At 38.6% G+C, this 18,442-nt stretch overlaps 1 protein-coding gene across 1 annotated transcript in view; it reads left to right on the forward strand.

Moving 5' to 3' along the window:
* The window catches only part of LOC131694260 (syntaxin-binding protein 5), a 2,823,745-nt gene that overhangs the window by 1,884,398 nt on the left and 920,905 nt on the right, over positions 1–18,442 (forward strand). The window contains exon 16 of the mRNA XM_058982823.1: positions 9,650–9,772. Coding sequence (XP_058838806.1) covers positions 9,650–9,772 — 123 coding nt within the window. The remainder of the gene's footprint in view (positions 1–9,649; positions 9,773–18,442) is intronic.

Raw genomic sequence — 18,442 nt, forward strand, 5'->3', positions numbered from 1 at the left:
AATCAACATTATGAATTGGTCAATCCACAGTGATTCATATGGAAGTGATCATTACCCAATCGAGATAACCACCAACAACGTATCTAAGACAATCACACGACGACGGCAATGGCTATATGATGACGCAAACTGGGAGCAATATGAAAATGAAATATTAGAACACATTCATCCAGAACACAACTACACAATAGATGAATTTACAAAACATCTACTCAATGCAGCTGAAATGAGCATTCCTCGCACAACGGGTAAACCAGGCCAAAAAGCCGTTCATTGGTGGAATGCAGAAGTGGAGTTAGCAGTTAAAGCACGACGGAAAGCATTGCGTAAAGTACAAAAACTCGAACACGACAATCCAGAGAGAGCAGCGGCCTTGGAAAAATTCCGCTCACTGAAAATGGAAACACGAAAACTCATTAAGGAATCCAAACAAAAATCTTGGGAAGAATTTCTCGACGGAAAAATAGCCAAACCTCAACTACAGAAATGTGGCGACGAGTAAATGCGCTCAGCGGAAAACGGCGTTACAAAGGTATCACACTGACACTCAACAACACTACGATAGAAGAACCATCGACGGTGGCAGATGAAATTGGAAGATATTTTCAAAACCTATCAGCCACTGGTAGCTACAACAACAAATTTCAAAACGTGAAAGCTAAAGTTGAAACTATCCGTCCAACCTTCCATATACATCAAAGTACCAACGAGGACTATAATCGAGTATTCTCAATAGAAGAACTCTTCAAGACCCTAGACGGAGCGCATGGAAAGTCATCTGGACCGGATGATATCGGATACCCGATGCTGAAAAGGCTACCATACACCGCAAAAAAACCTTACTGAAAACAATCAATAATCTCTGGACACGTGGGGAATTCCCCGAAGCATGGCGAAACAGTTTTGTGATTCCGATACCGAAACGAGGACGAACAGCCGAGAAGCCTGATGGATATCGGCCCATTAGTCTAACAAGTTGTATTGCAAAAGTCGCCGAAAGAATGGCCAACAACCGACTTATCACAGTGTTAGAGGAAAGAAATCTTCTTGATCAACGCCAATACGCCTTCCGCAAGGAAAAAGGAACTGGTGCCTACTTTGCCGATCTTGGGGAGATCCTAGACACCGCAAGAAAACAAGGTCACCATATCGATATTGCCACTCACGATATATCTAAGGCGTACAATCATACTTGGAGAATGGGTGTACTAAAAACATTGCAAGACTGGGGCTTCGATGGAAGCCTAGCCGTGTTCTTGCAAAACTTCCTCGCTGACAGAACGTTTCAGGTTTCCATTGGCGATACGCGGTCTAAACCATTTACAGAGGAAAATGGAATTCCACAGGGCTCTGTACTCTCTGTAACACTCTTCTTAATTGCAATGAATGGCATATTTAAAAACCTCCCAAAAAATGCACATGTCTTGGTATTTGCAGATGACATCTTAATAGTAACAACTGGATCTACCTTTGCCAGAAACAGGATCAAGCTACAAGCAGCAATTCGAGCGGTTGGTAGATGGACTAACAGCATAGGGTATGATATTGCTGCTGAGAAATGCGCAATCCTACATTGTTGTGAGATGCGACATCAATACTGGAAACGTCCTGTAACACTAAGTGGAATAACCATCCCAAACAAAGAAAACATAGGAGTTCTAGGTATAGTTTTGGATCGTCGGCTTTCTTTTCAACAACACTTCAAGCAAATTAAAGAAAGCTGCTATAGTCGAATAAGACTGATCAAAACGATAAGTAGTAGACACAAAATTTACAACCGAAATCTCATTGTAAAAGTAGGACAGAGCATCATCACATCCAAACTTCTTTATGGGATAGAAATAACCTGTAGTGCCTTCCCGGTGATGATCAGCACTTTAGCACCTGTATATAATGAAACCATTCGGCGCGCATCAGGCCACATAAAAAGTACCCCCATATTGTCTTTGATGGCAGAGTCAGGAAATCTACCCTTCTTCTTCAAAGCAACACAGGTTCTAGCTAAAAGGACAGCTGGAATCTTGGAAAAGACCAACACTGACAACCCATATCTAAGGAACATTGCAGACAAAATCCTCACTGAAGAAGCAGGTTGCACCATCCCGAAAATCTCAAAAATGCAGCGATTAATAGAACGAAGATGGGCGGTTTTGAAACCACGCATTGATTGGAGAATGAAAATGCGAGTTAGGGCCGGCGATAACCCAGCAAAAGTAATTACTCACTTCAACTAACTAATTGCACAACGGTACTCCAGGCATCACCAACTCTACACTGACGGATCGAAAAGCGAAATAGGAACTGGATATGGAGTATATAGTAATGACCGAACCATCTCAAAACAACTGGACAGCAGGTGCTAGCCAACCGTAGCAGCAATAGGCAACTGTGGAAAGGCAGTCTACCATGCCAAGACGCAAAAAAATTGATCGACGCACAGATAATTATCTCTTGGGAAAATCTTTGGTATCAAACCAATCACCATTTCACAAGGAAAATCAAGCATACAACAACAAAATGGGAAGATAGAGAAAATCGAACAGAACAACGAATACTTTCGCGTCTTAGAACAGGACATACCAGAATCACCCATCGACACTTTATGGGCCTTGGACCTCGACAAGAGTGTGACAACTGTAGGACCTCGTTAACCGTAGAACATATTCTAGTTGAATGCCCCATATACGAAGCACACCGACAAGATAACACATTGTCAACATCGATTCGAGAAATATTATGCAACGACCTGGAAGCCGAAGAACGACTTATCCAGTTTCTTCGTAATACAATTTTATACAAATTAATTTAAATAATCATTACCAAATGTAAAACAGCTTCCTTCTCTCTCTATCCATCTTTCTATAAGAAAAGAGGCGAATGCACGTGCAGTGTAAAACCTCTTTAATAAAACAAACCAACCAATAAACCCTATTATGGTGGGTGTATCACTAATTTCTAGGCATACAATTGATGCAATGCGTATAAATTGGTATCAGTAGCTTTACTTTGCTCTTAAGAAGCAATATAATAACACAATTGGCATTATGCTATATTTATCCATAGTGGAGAAAAATTTTAATTAAAAACGCTTTTAATCCACCTAACAGTGTGATGAGACATTTCTTATAACTCTTATCACTCTCTTCGGATATTATATCGTTTGAGAACATTTAGAACTTGATGCTTCGCGATGTTTTTGATAACACATACTACATGGGATAGTGGCAGGACTCAGAGAATCACTCAAATCAGCATAGGCCAACATCAGTGCTAGAAATCTCAAACCAAATCAATGGGAAGGCGAAAAAATGGCCCATAAAATAGACATACAAACGAATTATTGCTAATGCTCTGTTAATAAAATATCTAAATTCCTCAATCAATGCATTGTGGTGGGAAAACTGATTTTTCTAAAGGGGTTATGTATATTGTACTGAGCCAAAAAAAATCGATTTTTTTTTTAATCGATTTGAAGTTTATACTTTACTCAAATTTCCAACGCGACTGAGAATTAAGAAATCAACGCTTTTTCTTTAAAAAAACCCACCATTCCACTATGGGTCACAAGGGCGGTTTTTCGGTACAAAAATCAATAACTTCCAAACCGTTCATTTTAGAGAAATTATGTCTGAGAGAATATTTTTGGAAATTAAATTTTCTTACTTTTAAAGCAAAATGTAGCTAGGGTGGTCCTCTCAAACATTATTTTCGAAAAATTATGTTTAGAACTAAATGGTGTAGCAAGGTACTTACTTCAGCAAAGTTGTAGAAAAATGTTTTTCAAGTAACATTTTCAAATGCATCAAAGTTATAGCATTATAACATTATCGGTTTTCATGTTATAATTATTTTTCTTCTTTATCTTAGGGTGTCATTTTAGTGTTTCTGAAAAAGTCAGTTTTTTAACTATAACTTTTTAAATAGTTAGTCTATCTTCATACTCTCTATTAAGCAATTTTAGTACTTTTCATTGCGCATATTTCTGCTGAAGAATATCATTTTTCGTTATCGAATTACGATCATTTTTTTAAATAAAAATGATAGTTTTCAATGACCTCTAACTCAGAAGGTTGCAAAAACTAGCAGCTAAATTTGTACTCTTTCGAAAGTGCATCAAAAATACTGTAAAATATCTCAAAATCAACTTTTGCTTTTTTGTCATTCAGCGAAAAATGTTGACATCAACATTATGATTAAATGACATCAGCATACGGCTGTTTTTAAGGGTCTGGTCATTGCCATTTAGAACCTGCTTTACTAGATCAAAAAGTCGAGTTGTTAAATGATTTTTTGAGCTTGTCAAATATATGTACACAAATATTGAAAACGTTAGGCTCAGACAGATATTTATTTTACTATTCTACGTAACTACTTTATTATCATCGTCATCCTCATAATTATTATAATCACAATCATCAACATCATCAGCATCGTCGTCGTTATAGTTATCTGAATCGTGTCTCTTTTCTCAAAGTGCTAACTCATTTAATATTGAACTTATTTCAGTGCGTTTACTGTATCGGGATCTTCTAACTGCAAGAACCGGATTAGACGAGTCCATTGCTCTAAAGAAAACATCTTCCATGTTCGCGACTCTTGAACAATTTCTACCGTGACTCAGTCGATCGTTCCGAGCCTCAGCTCCTCATGAAACTTGTTGGTAATGGAAGTGTTGACATAATATAAAATGTAGCGCATTTTGCCTTAAAAAGCAAATGAATTAAGGATTACCCTTCATTCTGTTCTAAGTAAGCGACGAATTTCTGTGAATGCTGGTTTGGGAGGAAGTGCAGTTTGAATCTTTTGTAGGAACTGTTAACGGCTTCTCAAAATATTTCGAATTTTTATCGAGCACTTTCGTCTCAATTCGATTACTGTCTTTCCAAAATTGATCAAACCTTTTACATGTTTTAATTGTTACAGCTTTTGCATTCTGAGTGAACTTATTTTTTTCATTTTGTCCCACATCAAATTATCTCATTATTTCCTCAAACACAACTTTTATTTTATTTTTATTTTCACCTTTGGCCACTTTCCAGAGATCGAACAACTTTATTTTATCCATTTTAACAGCACTAATAATACAAAGCACTACACGCGTTGATCAAAGCAGTCGTCGGCTACTGCGATTCGATTCATGAATGAGATTGATACCAATTAAACTGTCACGACTCGTGGTGTTGTTGTTTATATTTGACATCGAAGGGCAAAAATGCTGACTTTGATTTTGAAATATTTTATAGTATTTTTGATGCACTTTCAAAAGAGTACAAATTTAGCTGCTAGTTTTTGCAACCTTCTGAGTTAGAGGACATTGAAAACTATCATTTTTATTTAAAAAAAATGATCGTAACTCGATAACGAAAAATGATATCGATTCACATTCTTCAGCAGAAATATGCGCAATGAAAAGTACTAAAATTGCTTCATAGAGAGTATGAAGATAGACTAACTATTTAAAAAGTTATAGTTAAAAAACTGACTTTTTCAGAAACACCCTAAGTTAAAGAATAAAAATAATTATAACATAAAAACCGATAGTGCTATAACTTTAATTCATTTGAAAATGTTAACCGAAAAACATTTTTCTACAACTTTGCTGAAGTAAGTACCTTGCTATACCATTTTGTTCGAAAAATAATTTTTCGAAAAGAATGTTTGAGAGGACCACCCTAGCTACATTTTACTTTAAAAGAAAGCGAATTTAATCCCCAAAAATATTCTCTCAGCATAATTTCTCTAAAATGAACGGTTTGGGAGTTATTGATTTTTGTACCGAAAAATCGCCCTTGTGACTCATAGTGCATTCAAAGAAAATCAACAGTGCATATTTCCAGACTTGGTTTTATTTCCAATTTAGAACTATTGTGTTTTTTACATCCTAGATTGCATGATTCAGTGATCGAAACCCAAAACTTCATGAAGTATTTGAAATTATTAAATTAAAATTTGTGTTTGCTATTGAAATTGACAAAATGATTGTATATATAGTATATAGTCCCTTTGGCGATTGTTTACTTTTTCGGTCCCACCTATCAGCATTGAAGTATCGCCCTTACGTTTTTTTACAATACCAATTTTACAATTGGTGGGGGTTTGGTGAAAATCGATCTTAATGTCTAAACGGCATAATTCCGAAACCGTAATTTTTGAAGTTTTAAAATTATGCAGAATTAATTTTTCAGAAAATAGTAACAGAGCAAATAAGTACCAAAGTCCAAAAAAATCAATTTTTGTCAAACGTTATTTTTTCGAGTTTACATCAAATCTCAATGTTTCATGCATTATAATGTCATTTGGCATCAAAAATACAAATTTGATTTTGAAAATTTTTCATTTCAGTTTATATGGGAATTTGTTGTGTGATTGCACTCTTCAACTCGTAACTCCGGAACCGGAAGTCCAATCAATAAAAAATTCAATAGCAGCCGATGGGAAGATTGTACCTTTCATTTGAGACTAACTTTGTGCAAATCGATCCAGCCATCTCTGATTAACAGAGGTCACATTTTTTCCACATGCACACATACACACACATACACACACATACATACAGACATACATACACACAGACATTTTCCGATCTCGACGAACTGAGTCGATTAGCATATGACACTCGGTCCTCCGGTGAATGAGAAAGGCAAAAACATTTTAAGCAATTGTTGAAATTTATGCATTTTTTGTTGAGCAGTTCTATGTTTCATAGAATTAAATCAATTTTAACTTCGCTTCCTATTAAATAAAGACCCTTATTACAGTACATCTCTACAAAAACGAGATCAATTTGAAAATAAATCTGAGGATTATGATTGATTACAGAACTCTGGAATTTTCTATTGGAATGTTTTCAGACAGGAATTTGATATTGATGCTATTAGACAACTGTGAAATCAAGACCAAGAGATCAGTTACATATCAGGACCCCATTCCGACAATTTATCAAAAGTCCTCATGATGTTTACAACAACAGGTTATCAATCTACGGATCAGATAATTGTTATTGTAATATTGAATTAAATCAGTCAGCATCAATAAATTTTCAACTTCAATCCAATTTTTTTTTGGGTGTTGTGGGGGGGGGGGGGTTGTATGGTGTTAAACCCCAAAACCTTCTCTTGGCTACGCCGTTGCTTGAAGTTATTTATTTCGCTTCTCATTTTCCGATATGTTTCAGATCGATCCGATGATTATAAGTTAGCAAAATTGCAGTCAGAAAGTTCGCACAAATGAACATTTTTGTACTGATAAGTTATCAAGTTCCTTCCAGATAACTTGGAAGTGTTCGGTGATTATTTCTAGCGGTTGTAGATAGTAAAATGAAATACAAAATTCGTTTTATCGAAATAATGTTTGGCTTATTTCAATGGATTATTACTATATTGAACAATAAATAAGCGACAAAGAGTAATCAACAAACAACAAGCCATAGCTTTTAAAGTATTCAAAATAGATATTTGAAGTCTTCAGTAACGTTATTCGCAAAAGTAAGAGCTACAAATTTGCTGAAGGCATCATTTCGATATAATCACTTCCAAAAAAAATTGTGAAAATATCTCACTCGTAGGGGGATTAATCAGCAAAAGCACAATACCAAAAGAAAGGGCATATTGCCTCCATTAAATTCTCCGAAGATACTATTGACCTAAAATAAGCCGTTTTGGTGTTAATAATAGATTACATGTTTTTGGTCATATTTCTGGCTATGGGAAATGATAAAAATCTTTCGTCCGCATTTAATGTTAAATATCTCTTTTGATAATAGTACGATTTCAACAATCTATAGCTTGTTCGAAAGGTATTTGTTAAAGCTGTCTAAAAACATATAAATTGTTAATCTACATTGTCAATTTCGGCAGATAATTTAAAAAAACTGCAAAAAACGCCATTTTTGCGCATTCAAACATTCATATCTTGGAAACTAAACATCAGAATCAAAAACAAATTAATAGCGTTCATACTGTTTTTTAGTTCTTTCATTTAAAATTGGTTTGGATAAGATCGGTTCAGCCATTGCTGAGAAACACGAATGAGAATTTGTCCGTTACATACACACACACACACACACACACACACACACACACACACACACACACACACACACACACACACACACACACACACACACACACACAGACATTGTCCCAAATCGTCGAGCTGAGTCGATTGGTATATAAGACTCGGCCCTCCGGGCCTCGGAAAAAATCTTGAAAGTTTGAGCGAATTCTATACATTTCTTTTATAAGAAATGTAAAACTGTTATCCTCCACTAACGAGAAAATGGTTTGAAACCACCTTTGCGCGTAAAGGGCACAAAACCTACCACTAAACTATTTATGGAGATGAGTTTCGAGTTCGAAAACAAAATTTGTGAATCTGATTGAATTAGTATGAAAGCTGTAAAATGTTCGTATTTTAGCGCAACGAAAACTCGAATCGAGTGTTCCAATTATTGCCTTACCTTTTAAACCAATGCATTGAACAAAGATGGGAAAAGCTGCTCTAACCAGCGGCTACAAATTAGTAGGGTGATAATAGAAAAAGGACGAAAATAGGCTCATTACCCTAGCGTTGAAAGATAATCAGGATACCATAAAATTTTCGACAATGTATAATTTCAAATATTGCTGTCGATAATTATCTCATTTCAAAAATGTATTGCCCATTGGAAATTTATCAGCATAAACTTTCTACTTTGACATTTAGTAATAAATAAACACAACTCTTTTTTTTAAACTTCATTATCCTTATCTTGGAAACTAACCGGCCAAAACAATCTATAATAGAGATAAAAACGAAACTATTTGATAAATATTGAGAAAGGCAAACATTTTTTTAAAATTTTATTGAGAGAGAACGCTAGAATAGAATCGAATATTTTGCACCCATTTTACTTGGGAGCGATTTCATGTTGTATTAGATTTCAAAATCAAAATATTTATCTTCTATTATGGTGTTATTGAGTTTGACGAATAGGATTGATTTAAAATTTTCCGAGCTTAGTTTTGTCTGATCGTTAGTTAGTATTTTCCCAAGGCCACTGAATCCTCGCTCAATTGAAACCTGTGTACAAGAAGTGCTCAAGGCCATTTGCCACAGTAGAGTCAAGTCTGGGTCCTCCAGCATCTTGCATTCCCACCACATGATGATATCCATATTCCACGAAGCACTGATCTACACCACGAAAATTATACTTATATCCCCATCCTACGCAGCAGACAAAATTCCATTAAAACAAGAGAGGGGTTTCACTCTCGCGCTCCACACTCTCAGCATTTTGGAAGAGGGATTCCAACCCATCTTCAATCAGTTCTGCGCTCTCGTCTTTCCTGTGCGATGCTCATAACATCCTCTAATCATTGAACAAGTCATCACCTCGGATGATGAGTTTGCTTGTTGACTGGGAGAAGAGTTTTTTCTGCCATTGGAGATGTGTGAAGTCCTTCTCAGAATATTGATACCTCACCTCATTTTGGCATCATGAGCGATGCTCCAGCAAGCCTGCTTAGCGGTGTTCACAACTCCTCACCGTCCCCTACATGTGATTTGTGGCTTGGTCGATGAATGTAACTATATGTTTCTCATTAACTCATTTTCTATATATTATATTTCTTATCGATTTATAATTATAAAAACCTTATTATCGTTGCAGATCCATCTATAGCACTACCAACAATGTGGTTGGGTACTAGTCTCGGAACAGTTTTGACGGTATCACTTAGCATACCTGAATTAGATGTACGGAAATCGGAAACTGTTCAGTCATCCTTAACAGGTAATTCTAATCGAAAATATTTTTCGGTTTTATAAAAAAGGTCTCATCAGTAAAGGAAACCGAGACTGAGAGTGCATCATGTGCATACATTCTTGGAAAATCGTGTTAAGAGTGACGTCTGGTGTAAAGTGCTCAAACCGATAGCTATTTTGTTTTCTAGAAAAATGCTTTTCGAGAAAAATGCTAGTAAAGGGTGTCCTACCTTAAATTGCATCACGGCAAAAACTGTAGAAAGTAGCCCATTGAGTATTTTCTCTTGAAAATTTGGAAAGAAGTAGTTTAGAGTGTATTGTTTACACTGAATTTTTATCGCTGTGAGTTTTTCGAAAATTCTTGCCGATAGATTGAAATCTGCTTGTGTTATAGCAAATACGCATGGCTGTTTATAACAAAAGAAGTTCAGCATGGCCACCAAGATTTCGAGAGACTATTTTAGAGGATCAATACCATCAATTAAACCAATTTTATCAGCCTCCGTTTCTGTCTTTTGACCCGATTTTGCCAGCCTGCTATGAAAATCCATCTGATGGGCTCTAGCAGTCGAACGAAGTCAAATACGAGTAAATTTTTTCTCAAGCCCCATATATAGGTGTACGATTAAATGTACTTTATTTATCAAAGCGTTACATACGTTTAACTCCACTTTATTTGTCAGAGATGAATGAAACAATTAAATTCACTTTATTTATCAGAGCTTAATGTAATGATTAACTTCACTTTATTTATAAGAACTTAATCACCCAAATTACAAACTACGCCCCACTTGCGGACCGTACCATACGAACGTTAACTATCACTGTCCTTTCTTATTCACGCTGGACTCCACCGAGCGATTGCTAGTTACGGACTGTTTTCTTACAATTCCTGACAAAAGACTTTTATCACCTCGTCGTGTAGAATTTTTCGCACAATTCCGAGAGAGGCTCGGAAAATGCAAAAACTTAAAATAAAAAGCAAAATGTGTACAATTTTCTATCATTTACTAATTATATTCAGACTTCCTCCTTCCTGGTCTTCGCGTTGTTTTTTTATTTTAAGCATCCTACCTTTACGTTGATCCTAGTGTGAACCCCTGTTGTGCCTCTTCGTGCTTTCGCCGGTGTTTTAACCAGTGATCTGCTATTCTGCTTCCTTTCTGGTCGGTCGAGTATGGTTTTCGGGACTTCGTTGTCCGGGCATTCCCCTTTGCCATGGTGTCTTCTTTGTAGTTTCCGTCTTCCTGCCGCTTTGATTTCCGTGTTCATGCCACCTGGCATTTGGTTTGTCTTATTATTTCAGTTTGTAAATATTTGCATCAGTCATGCGACAAGTTTGATGGTTCTCAATGTGCCTTTCTCTTGTAGTATTAGCCTGGATTCGGCTGAATAGCCTCTTGGCTTTTCGTATATGGTTTTAATATATTTTTGTTTCAGTCGGGGTTTTGGTGATCCCGGCTGAGCGAATGACGTATGTTGCCGTAGCATGGCGTGTTGTAGTGTTTCGACTATGCGGTGTTTGTGCGTGTATAGCATCGGTTGGGTCGTAGTGTTCCTCCTGAGCTATCTTCTTTCGTTTGTTGATGTTGCTACGGATGGATTGTAGTGTTCCGCCGTTTCATTCTGGATTGTGCATTGGGGTGGGCCAGATATTGACTGCTCCACCCCACCGCCGTTTTTCATTCTTCTTCTGTCTGTCGCCGGCGCCTAATACATGTACCCTCACCGTTTTGTCCATGCTGGTTTGGCTTCCGCTTCTTGCCGACTGCTCTGATCCCATCACCACCTTCGGTTTCAGTCTCATGGAATGCGTTAGGTAGTTTCACAAATTATATCGTTGTCCATCCTTGCCGAAGGCGTTGGGTACTTCTCGCGACTATCTTCTTCACAGGGCACACACTACTCTGGACATCTGCTTCCATTATACAAAATCTCCTATTTTAAATGCCTCTATTTATTTTTATATATATATTATTTTCTATTTGATTATATTGTTTTGTTTGCATTACATTTCTAATTTAGTATATTGGGTGTTCAGCCACAAGTGGTGACTTTTCATCCCTATTGTTTACATGATTCAGTTAATTATTATTAAGTTATATTATGCTTTCGCAGTTAAGTATTTTTTTTCAGTAGGATGTTTTAAACCTACTTGTCTACTGAATAAGGAGCTAAACAAATCATATAAACTAACTTATAAACTATAAAGAGAGCTAATCGTTGCAATTGAAGATTGCAACGATTTTTGTCGGAAGTTGCTTATAATACTGTACGTCATAATTTCTAATGTTTCTATGTTTGCAAGTCTGTGCAACTCATTTGTGCTAAACCAGGGAGGACGCTTCAAAATCATTTTCAGAATTTTATTCTGAATTCTTTGAAGCGTTTTCTTCCTAGTAGCACAAAAACTTGCCCAGATTGGAACTGTATATAGCATTGCCGGTCTAAATATTTGTTTATAAATTAATTGTTTGTTCTTTAGGCAGAGCCTAGAATTCCTATTTATAAGAGGGTATAAACATTTTATATATTTGTTGCATTTTGTTTGGATTCCTTCAATGTGATCCTTAAAAGTGAGTTTTTTATCGTAAATCAAACCCAAGTATTTAACTTGATCTGTCCACGTTAAATTCAAACCATTAAATTTAATAATATAGTTATTATTTGGTTTAAGAGAAGAAGCTCGTGGCTTATGCGGAAACACAATCAATTGTGTTTTTGCCGCATTAGTGGAAATTTTCCATTTTTTCAGGTAATCATTGAAAATATTCAAGCTTCGTTGCAGTCGACTGCAGATAATACGAAGACTCCTTCCAGTGGCTGAGATGCTAGTATCATCACAGAAAAGTGACTTTTTACAGCCTGTAGGTAGATTTGGAAGATCAGAGGTAAAAATATTGTATAGCATTGGTGCGACGCTTGATCCTTGAGGTACGCCTGCTTTAACGGGAAGCTTATTAGACTTACAATTCTGATAAGAAACCTGTAGGGTACGGTTAATAAGATAAATTTTAATTATCTTTATTATGTAAATTGGAAAATTGAATTGAAATCCCACATTTTGGCAATTAAACCTGTGTGCCAAACACTGTCGAAAGCTTTTTCGATGTCTAGAAGAGCAACTCCAGTAGAATAGCCCCCTGAGATATTTGCCTTTATCATGTTAGTTACTCTCACAAGTTGATGAGTAGTTGAATGTCCAAAACGAAATCCAAACTGCTCAGGAAGAAAAATAGAATTCTCATTGATATGTGACATCATTCTAGTTAGGATGATTTTTTCAAATAATTTACTAATAGAAGAGAGTAAGCTAATTGGTCGATAGCTAGATACTTTTGCTGGATTTTTATCTGGCTTCAAAATAGGAATAATCTTGGCATTTTTGCATCTTTCAGGGAAGTATGCTAATTCAAAACATTTGTTGAATATTTTGACCAAGTATCTCATGGTGATTTCGGGAAGGTTTTTAAGAAGAATGTTAGTGAGTGGGCGTAGCGTATTGGTAAATCGATTGCCTTGTACGCAGCGCACCTGGGTTCGCGTCCCGACTCCGCACATAGGGTTAGAAATTTTTCCTAAGAGATTTTTCTAACCCGAAGAGGCGAATGACCTTAAGGTTAAAACCTCTATAATTGAAATAAAAAAAAAGAAGAATGTTGAAAATTTCTTCATAACCTGGAGCTTTCATATTTTTTAACTTTTTCATGATGGATTTGATCTCATCATAGTTTGTTTCAACAATATCGTCTAGATACTTCAATACTTGATTTGAAACGTTTTCATATTTTTGTAAGACTTCGGTTTCAATAGGACTCACAACGTTGAGATTAAAATTATGGACGCTTTCAAACTGCTGAGCAAGTTTTTTCTTCGTTTGTAAGAAGTATGTGGTCACCTTCCTTCAAAGCTGTAATTGGTTTCTGAGGTTTCTTAAGAACCTTAGAAAGTTTCCAGAAAGGTTTAGAATTTGGCTTGATTTGTTCAACCTCATTCGCGAAATTTTCATTTCTTAAGAGTGCGAATCTATGCTTAATTTCTTTTTGTAGATCCTGATAGATACATTTCATAGCACGATCACGAGAACATTGATATTGACGTCTTCGAACATTCTTCAAGCGTCATTCGTTGTTCGACTTGCGCTCGGATAAGACGTGTGCTAGTGCTTTTGCAGTTGCCTTCACCGGCTCTGTTTTTATTGTGTCCAGTGCTCAGTGCAGTGTCAAAGCCAGTTGTGATTGCTAGGCCTTTGTTTCGAAAACAAAGTGTGTCGTGCTGGTATTGTCAGCCAGTCCCAGCAAAGGTCATCGGCATCGAAAAGATAAGTACCTGTTTCCCTTCTACTATTATTTTCTGTTTTGCCCTTGATACATTCCGTTACTGCTCTTTTTATCGTTCTTTGCGCGAAGTGCTGATCTCGCGCTAAAATGTCCCTCGACGGTCAGCCCACCGATGATAATATGGATGATGAAACATCCCCTGATAAGCCTCCTACCAAACCCCCTCGCCTAAAAGCATACCCAGAGAACTCGACTGGGCCATTTGTGGTTTACTTCCGGACCACCAATAAATCATTTGATATTTTGAAAATATCACGTGATCTGACAGAGCATTACTCGGCCGTGACCCAGATTACAAGGGTTCGCGCAAATAAGTTAAAAATTGTTGTTAGCGACCTCGCACAGGCAAACGGGATTGCTTCCTGTACCCGCTTTACGCAGCACTATAGGGTGTATGTACCGTGTGTAGATGTAGAGGTCGGCGGGGTCATAACCGAGGCGAGTTTGACATGCGAGGACGTGCTGAAGTATGGGGCTGGCTGTTTTAAAAACCCCCTACTAAAGCCGGTGAAAATATTAGACTGCAATAAATTGCACACGCTCGCTGGAGATAAAGAATCCTATATACCATCAGCCTCGCTTCGGGTGACTTTCGCCGGATCGTCTCTTCCAAATTACGTCCTTCTGGATAGGGTTCGCCTGCCTGTACGCCTGTTTGTACCGCGGGTAATGAACTGCAGCAACTGCAAACAGTTGGGCCACACAGCCACTTTTTGTGGCAATAAAAAACGATGTGGCAAGTGCGGTGGAGAGCATGAGGATGACTCTTGTGACAAAGACACTGAAAAGTGTGTTTACTGCGGGGGCCCTCCGCATGCTCTTAAATCATGCCCTGCGTACAAACAGCGCGGGGATAAAATTAAGCGCTCCCTCAAGGAACGCTCGAAGCGCTCTTATGCAGAAATGTTAAAGAATGCTTCGCCATCTGTCCTTTCCGAAAACTCCTTTGCTCTTTTGGCTCCTGTTGAGCAAGAATCTGATAATCCACAAGAGGGAACATCTTTTGTTAACCCGGGGGAGTCCAGGAAGCGGAGAAATCCTGCCTCACCTAGACTGCCTCGTAAGGGTCCCAAGGTGTCCTCCTCTGAGAGTGCGCCAACCACATCTAATAAATCCAACGGAAGTGCTGCACTAAAGCCGAAGCAATCTGCTCCCGGATTTGGAAATTTTAATTCAAACAAGGAGTACCCACCACTTCCAGAGATACCAGAAACCCCAAGTGTCCCTCTTTTTCAAACAGACACTCAGTCCAGTAATGGACTAATGAAATTTTCTGACATCGTGGACTTAATTTTCACAGCTTTCAATGTTACCTATCTCTTAAAAGCCTTCTAATACGTTTTCTCCCTAAAGTGCAAACATTTTTGAAGCAGTTGACTACTAAATGGCCCCTCCTTGCAGCGATCGTATCCTTCGATGGCTAAGTCATCGAACGAGGTCACTGATTCGATCACTGTTCTACAGTGGAACAGCAGAAGTATCCTCCCGAAAATCGATTCCTTTAAATTTTTACTAAATAGTTTAAAATGTGATGTTTTCGCATTATGTGAAACTTGGTTAACTTCCGATATAAATCTCAACTTCCACGACTTTAATATAATTCGTCTGGATCGAGAAAACCCCTATGTAGGAGTACTTTTGGGGATTAAAAAGTGCTATTCTTTCAATCGAATTAACCTCCCTTCGACACCAGGCATTGAAGTTGTCGCTTGTGAAATAAGGATCATAAGCAAATACCTTAGCATTGCTTACATCTACATTCCCCCTAGAGCGTCGGTAGGGAACCGAGGAGACTTTAACTCGCACGGTACGGTATGGGGTGGTCTTCACGATGATAACAGATCAACATTAATCCAAGATCTTTGCGACAATTTCAACATGACCATCTTAAACACTGGAGAAATGACACGGATTCCTACACCACCAACACGCGCAAGCGCGTTGGATTTATCTCTATGCTCGACTTCGCTACAGTTAGATTGCACGTGGAAGGTGATCCCTGATCCCCACGGTAGCGACCATTTGCCTATCGTAATTTCAATTGCCAACGGTTCAAGACCATCAGAAACAATCGATGTCTCATATGACCTCACACGGAACATTGATTGGAAGAGTTACGCGACCGCGATATCCGCTAAAATCGAATCCATTCAAGAACTTCCTCCGGAGGAAGAGTACAGGTTTTTGGCTGGCTTGATTCTCGACAGTGCGAATCAAGCTCAGACTAAACCAGTACCGGGCGCGAACACCCACGGACGATCTCCCACCCCTTGGTGGGACAAAGAGTGCTCAGAACTGTACGCGGAAAAGTCCACAGCCTTCCGGGAGGACGGGTTACCCGATAGCTATCGACAATACGCGTCGCTAGAAAAGCGAATGAAGTGTTTGATGAAAGCCAAGAAACGTAGTTATTTGCGCCGGTTCGTCGACGGGTTAACGAGAGAAACAGCGATGAGCACTCTTTAGGGTTCGGCTCGACGTATGCGTAACCGAAACAGTATCAACGAGAATGTGGAATATTCAAACCGTTGGATATTCGCCTTCGCCAAGAATATCTGTCCGGACTCTGTCCCGGTACAGAAAACATACCACGCCGCGTCTCCTCACGATACCGCGAACGCAACACCGTTTTCGATGGTGGAGTTCTCACTTGCCCTCTTATCGTGCAACAATAACGCCCCAGGGTTTAGACAGAATCAAATTCAACTTGTTGAAGAATCTGCCTGATTCTGCTAAAAGGCGTTTGCTGAATTTATTTAACAAGTTTCTTAAGGGTATCATTGTTCCTCATGACTGGAGGCAAGTGAAGGTCATCGCCATCGCAAAACCGGGAAAACCAGCCTCCGACCACAACTCGTACCGCCCGATTGCAATGCTTTCCTGTATCCGGAAGTTGTTCGAGAAAATGATCTTGTTTCGCCTCGACAATTGGGTCGAAGTAAATGGCTTACTGTCAGATACACAATTTGGCTTCCGCAAAAGCAAAGGGACGAACGATTGCCTTACGTTCCTCTCAACAGAAATTCAAATGGCCTATGCTAGTAAAGAGCAGGTGGCATCAGTTTTCCTGGGTATTAAGGGGGCTTTTGACTCAGTTTCTATCAATGTTCTTTCAGAGAAGCATATGCATTTTTCGCATGGCGACTTAACAACATCGCGATTTAGTTGCATGGGTCTTCCCCAGGGCTCATGTCTAAGTCCCCTACTCTACAATTTTTACGTGAATGACATTGACGATTGTCTTGCCAATTCATGCACGCTAAGGCAACTTGCAGACGACGGGGTGGTCCCTGTTACAGGGCCCAAAGCTGCCGATTTGCAAGGACCATTTACAAGATACTTTGGACAATTTGTCTGCTTGGGCTCTTCAGCTGGGTATCGAGTTCTCCACGGAGAAAACTGAGCTGGTCGTCTTTTCTAGGAAGCGTGAGCTGGCGCAACTCCAGCTTCTACTCATGGGTGTAACGATCAACCAGGTCTTCACATTTAAATATCTCGGGGTCTGGTTCGACTCTAAAGGTACCTGGGGATGTCACATTAGGTATCTGAAACAAAAATGCCAACAAAGGATCAATTTTCTCCGGACAATAACTGGAACATGGTAGGGTGCCCACCCAGGAGACCTAATTAGGTTGTATCAAACAACGATACTGTCGGTAATGGAATACGGATGCTTCTGCTTTCGCTCCGCCGCGAACATACATTTCATCAAACTCGAAAGAATTCAGTATCGTTGTTTGCGTATCGCCTTAGGGTGCATGCAGTCGACCCATACGATGAGTCTCGAAGTGTTGTCGGGCGTTCTCCCGTTGAAAAATCGATTTTGGGAACTCTCATATCGATTGCTCATTCGATGCGATATCTTGAACCCGTTGGTGATTGAAAATTTCGAAAGACTCGTCGAGCTTAATTCTCAAACCCATTTTATGTCCTTGTACTTCGACTACATGGCACGGAGCATCAATCCTTCTTCGTATAAACCCAACCATGTCCGTTTTCTAGATACTTCTGATTCTACTGTATTCTTCGACACATCCATGAAGGAAGAGATTCGTGGAATACCGGATCACATACTCCCACAAGTGATCCCCAATATATTTTATAATAAATTCCGAAAAGTCGACTGTGACAAAATGTTCTACACTGACGGATCGAATCTCGATGGGTCCACCGGCTTCGGTATCTTCAATAATACTATCACCGCTTCATTCAAGCTCAATGATCCCGCTTCAGTTTACGTCGCAGAATTAGCTGCTATTCAGTACACCCTTGGGATCATCGACACTCTGCCCACAGATCACTACTTCATCATCTCGGACACCCCCAGCTCTATCGAGGCTCTTCATGCGATGAAGCCC

Source organism: Topomyia yanbarensis, chromosome 1 (genome assembly GCF_030247195.1).
Source record: "Topomyia yanbarensis strain Yona2022 chromosome 1, ASM3024719v1, whole genome shotgun sequence".
Classification (NCBI taxonomy): domain Eukaryota; kingdom Metazoa; phylum Arthropoda; class Insecta; order Diptera; family Culicidae; genus Topomyia; species Topomyia yanbarensis.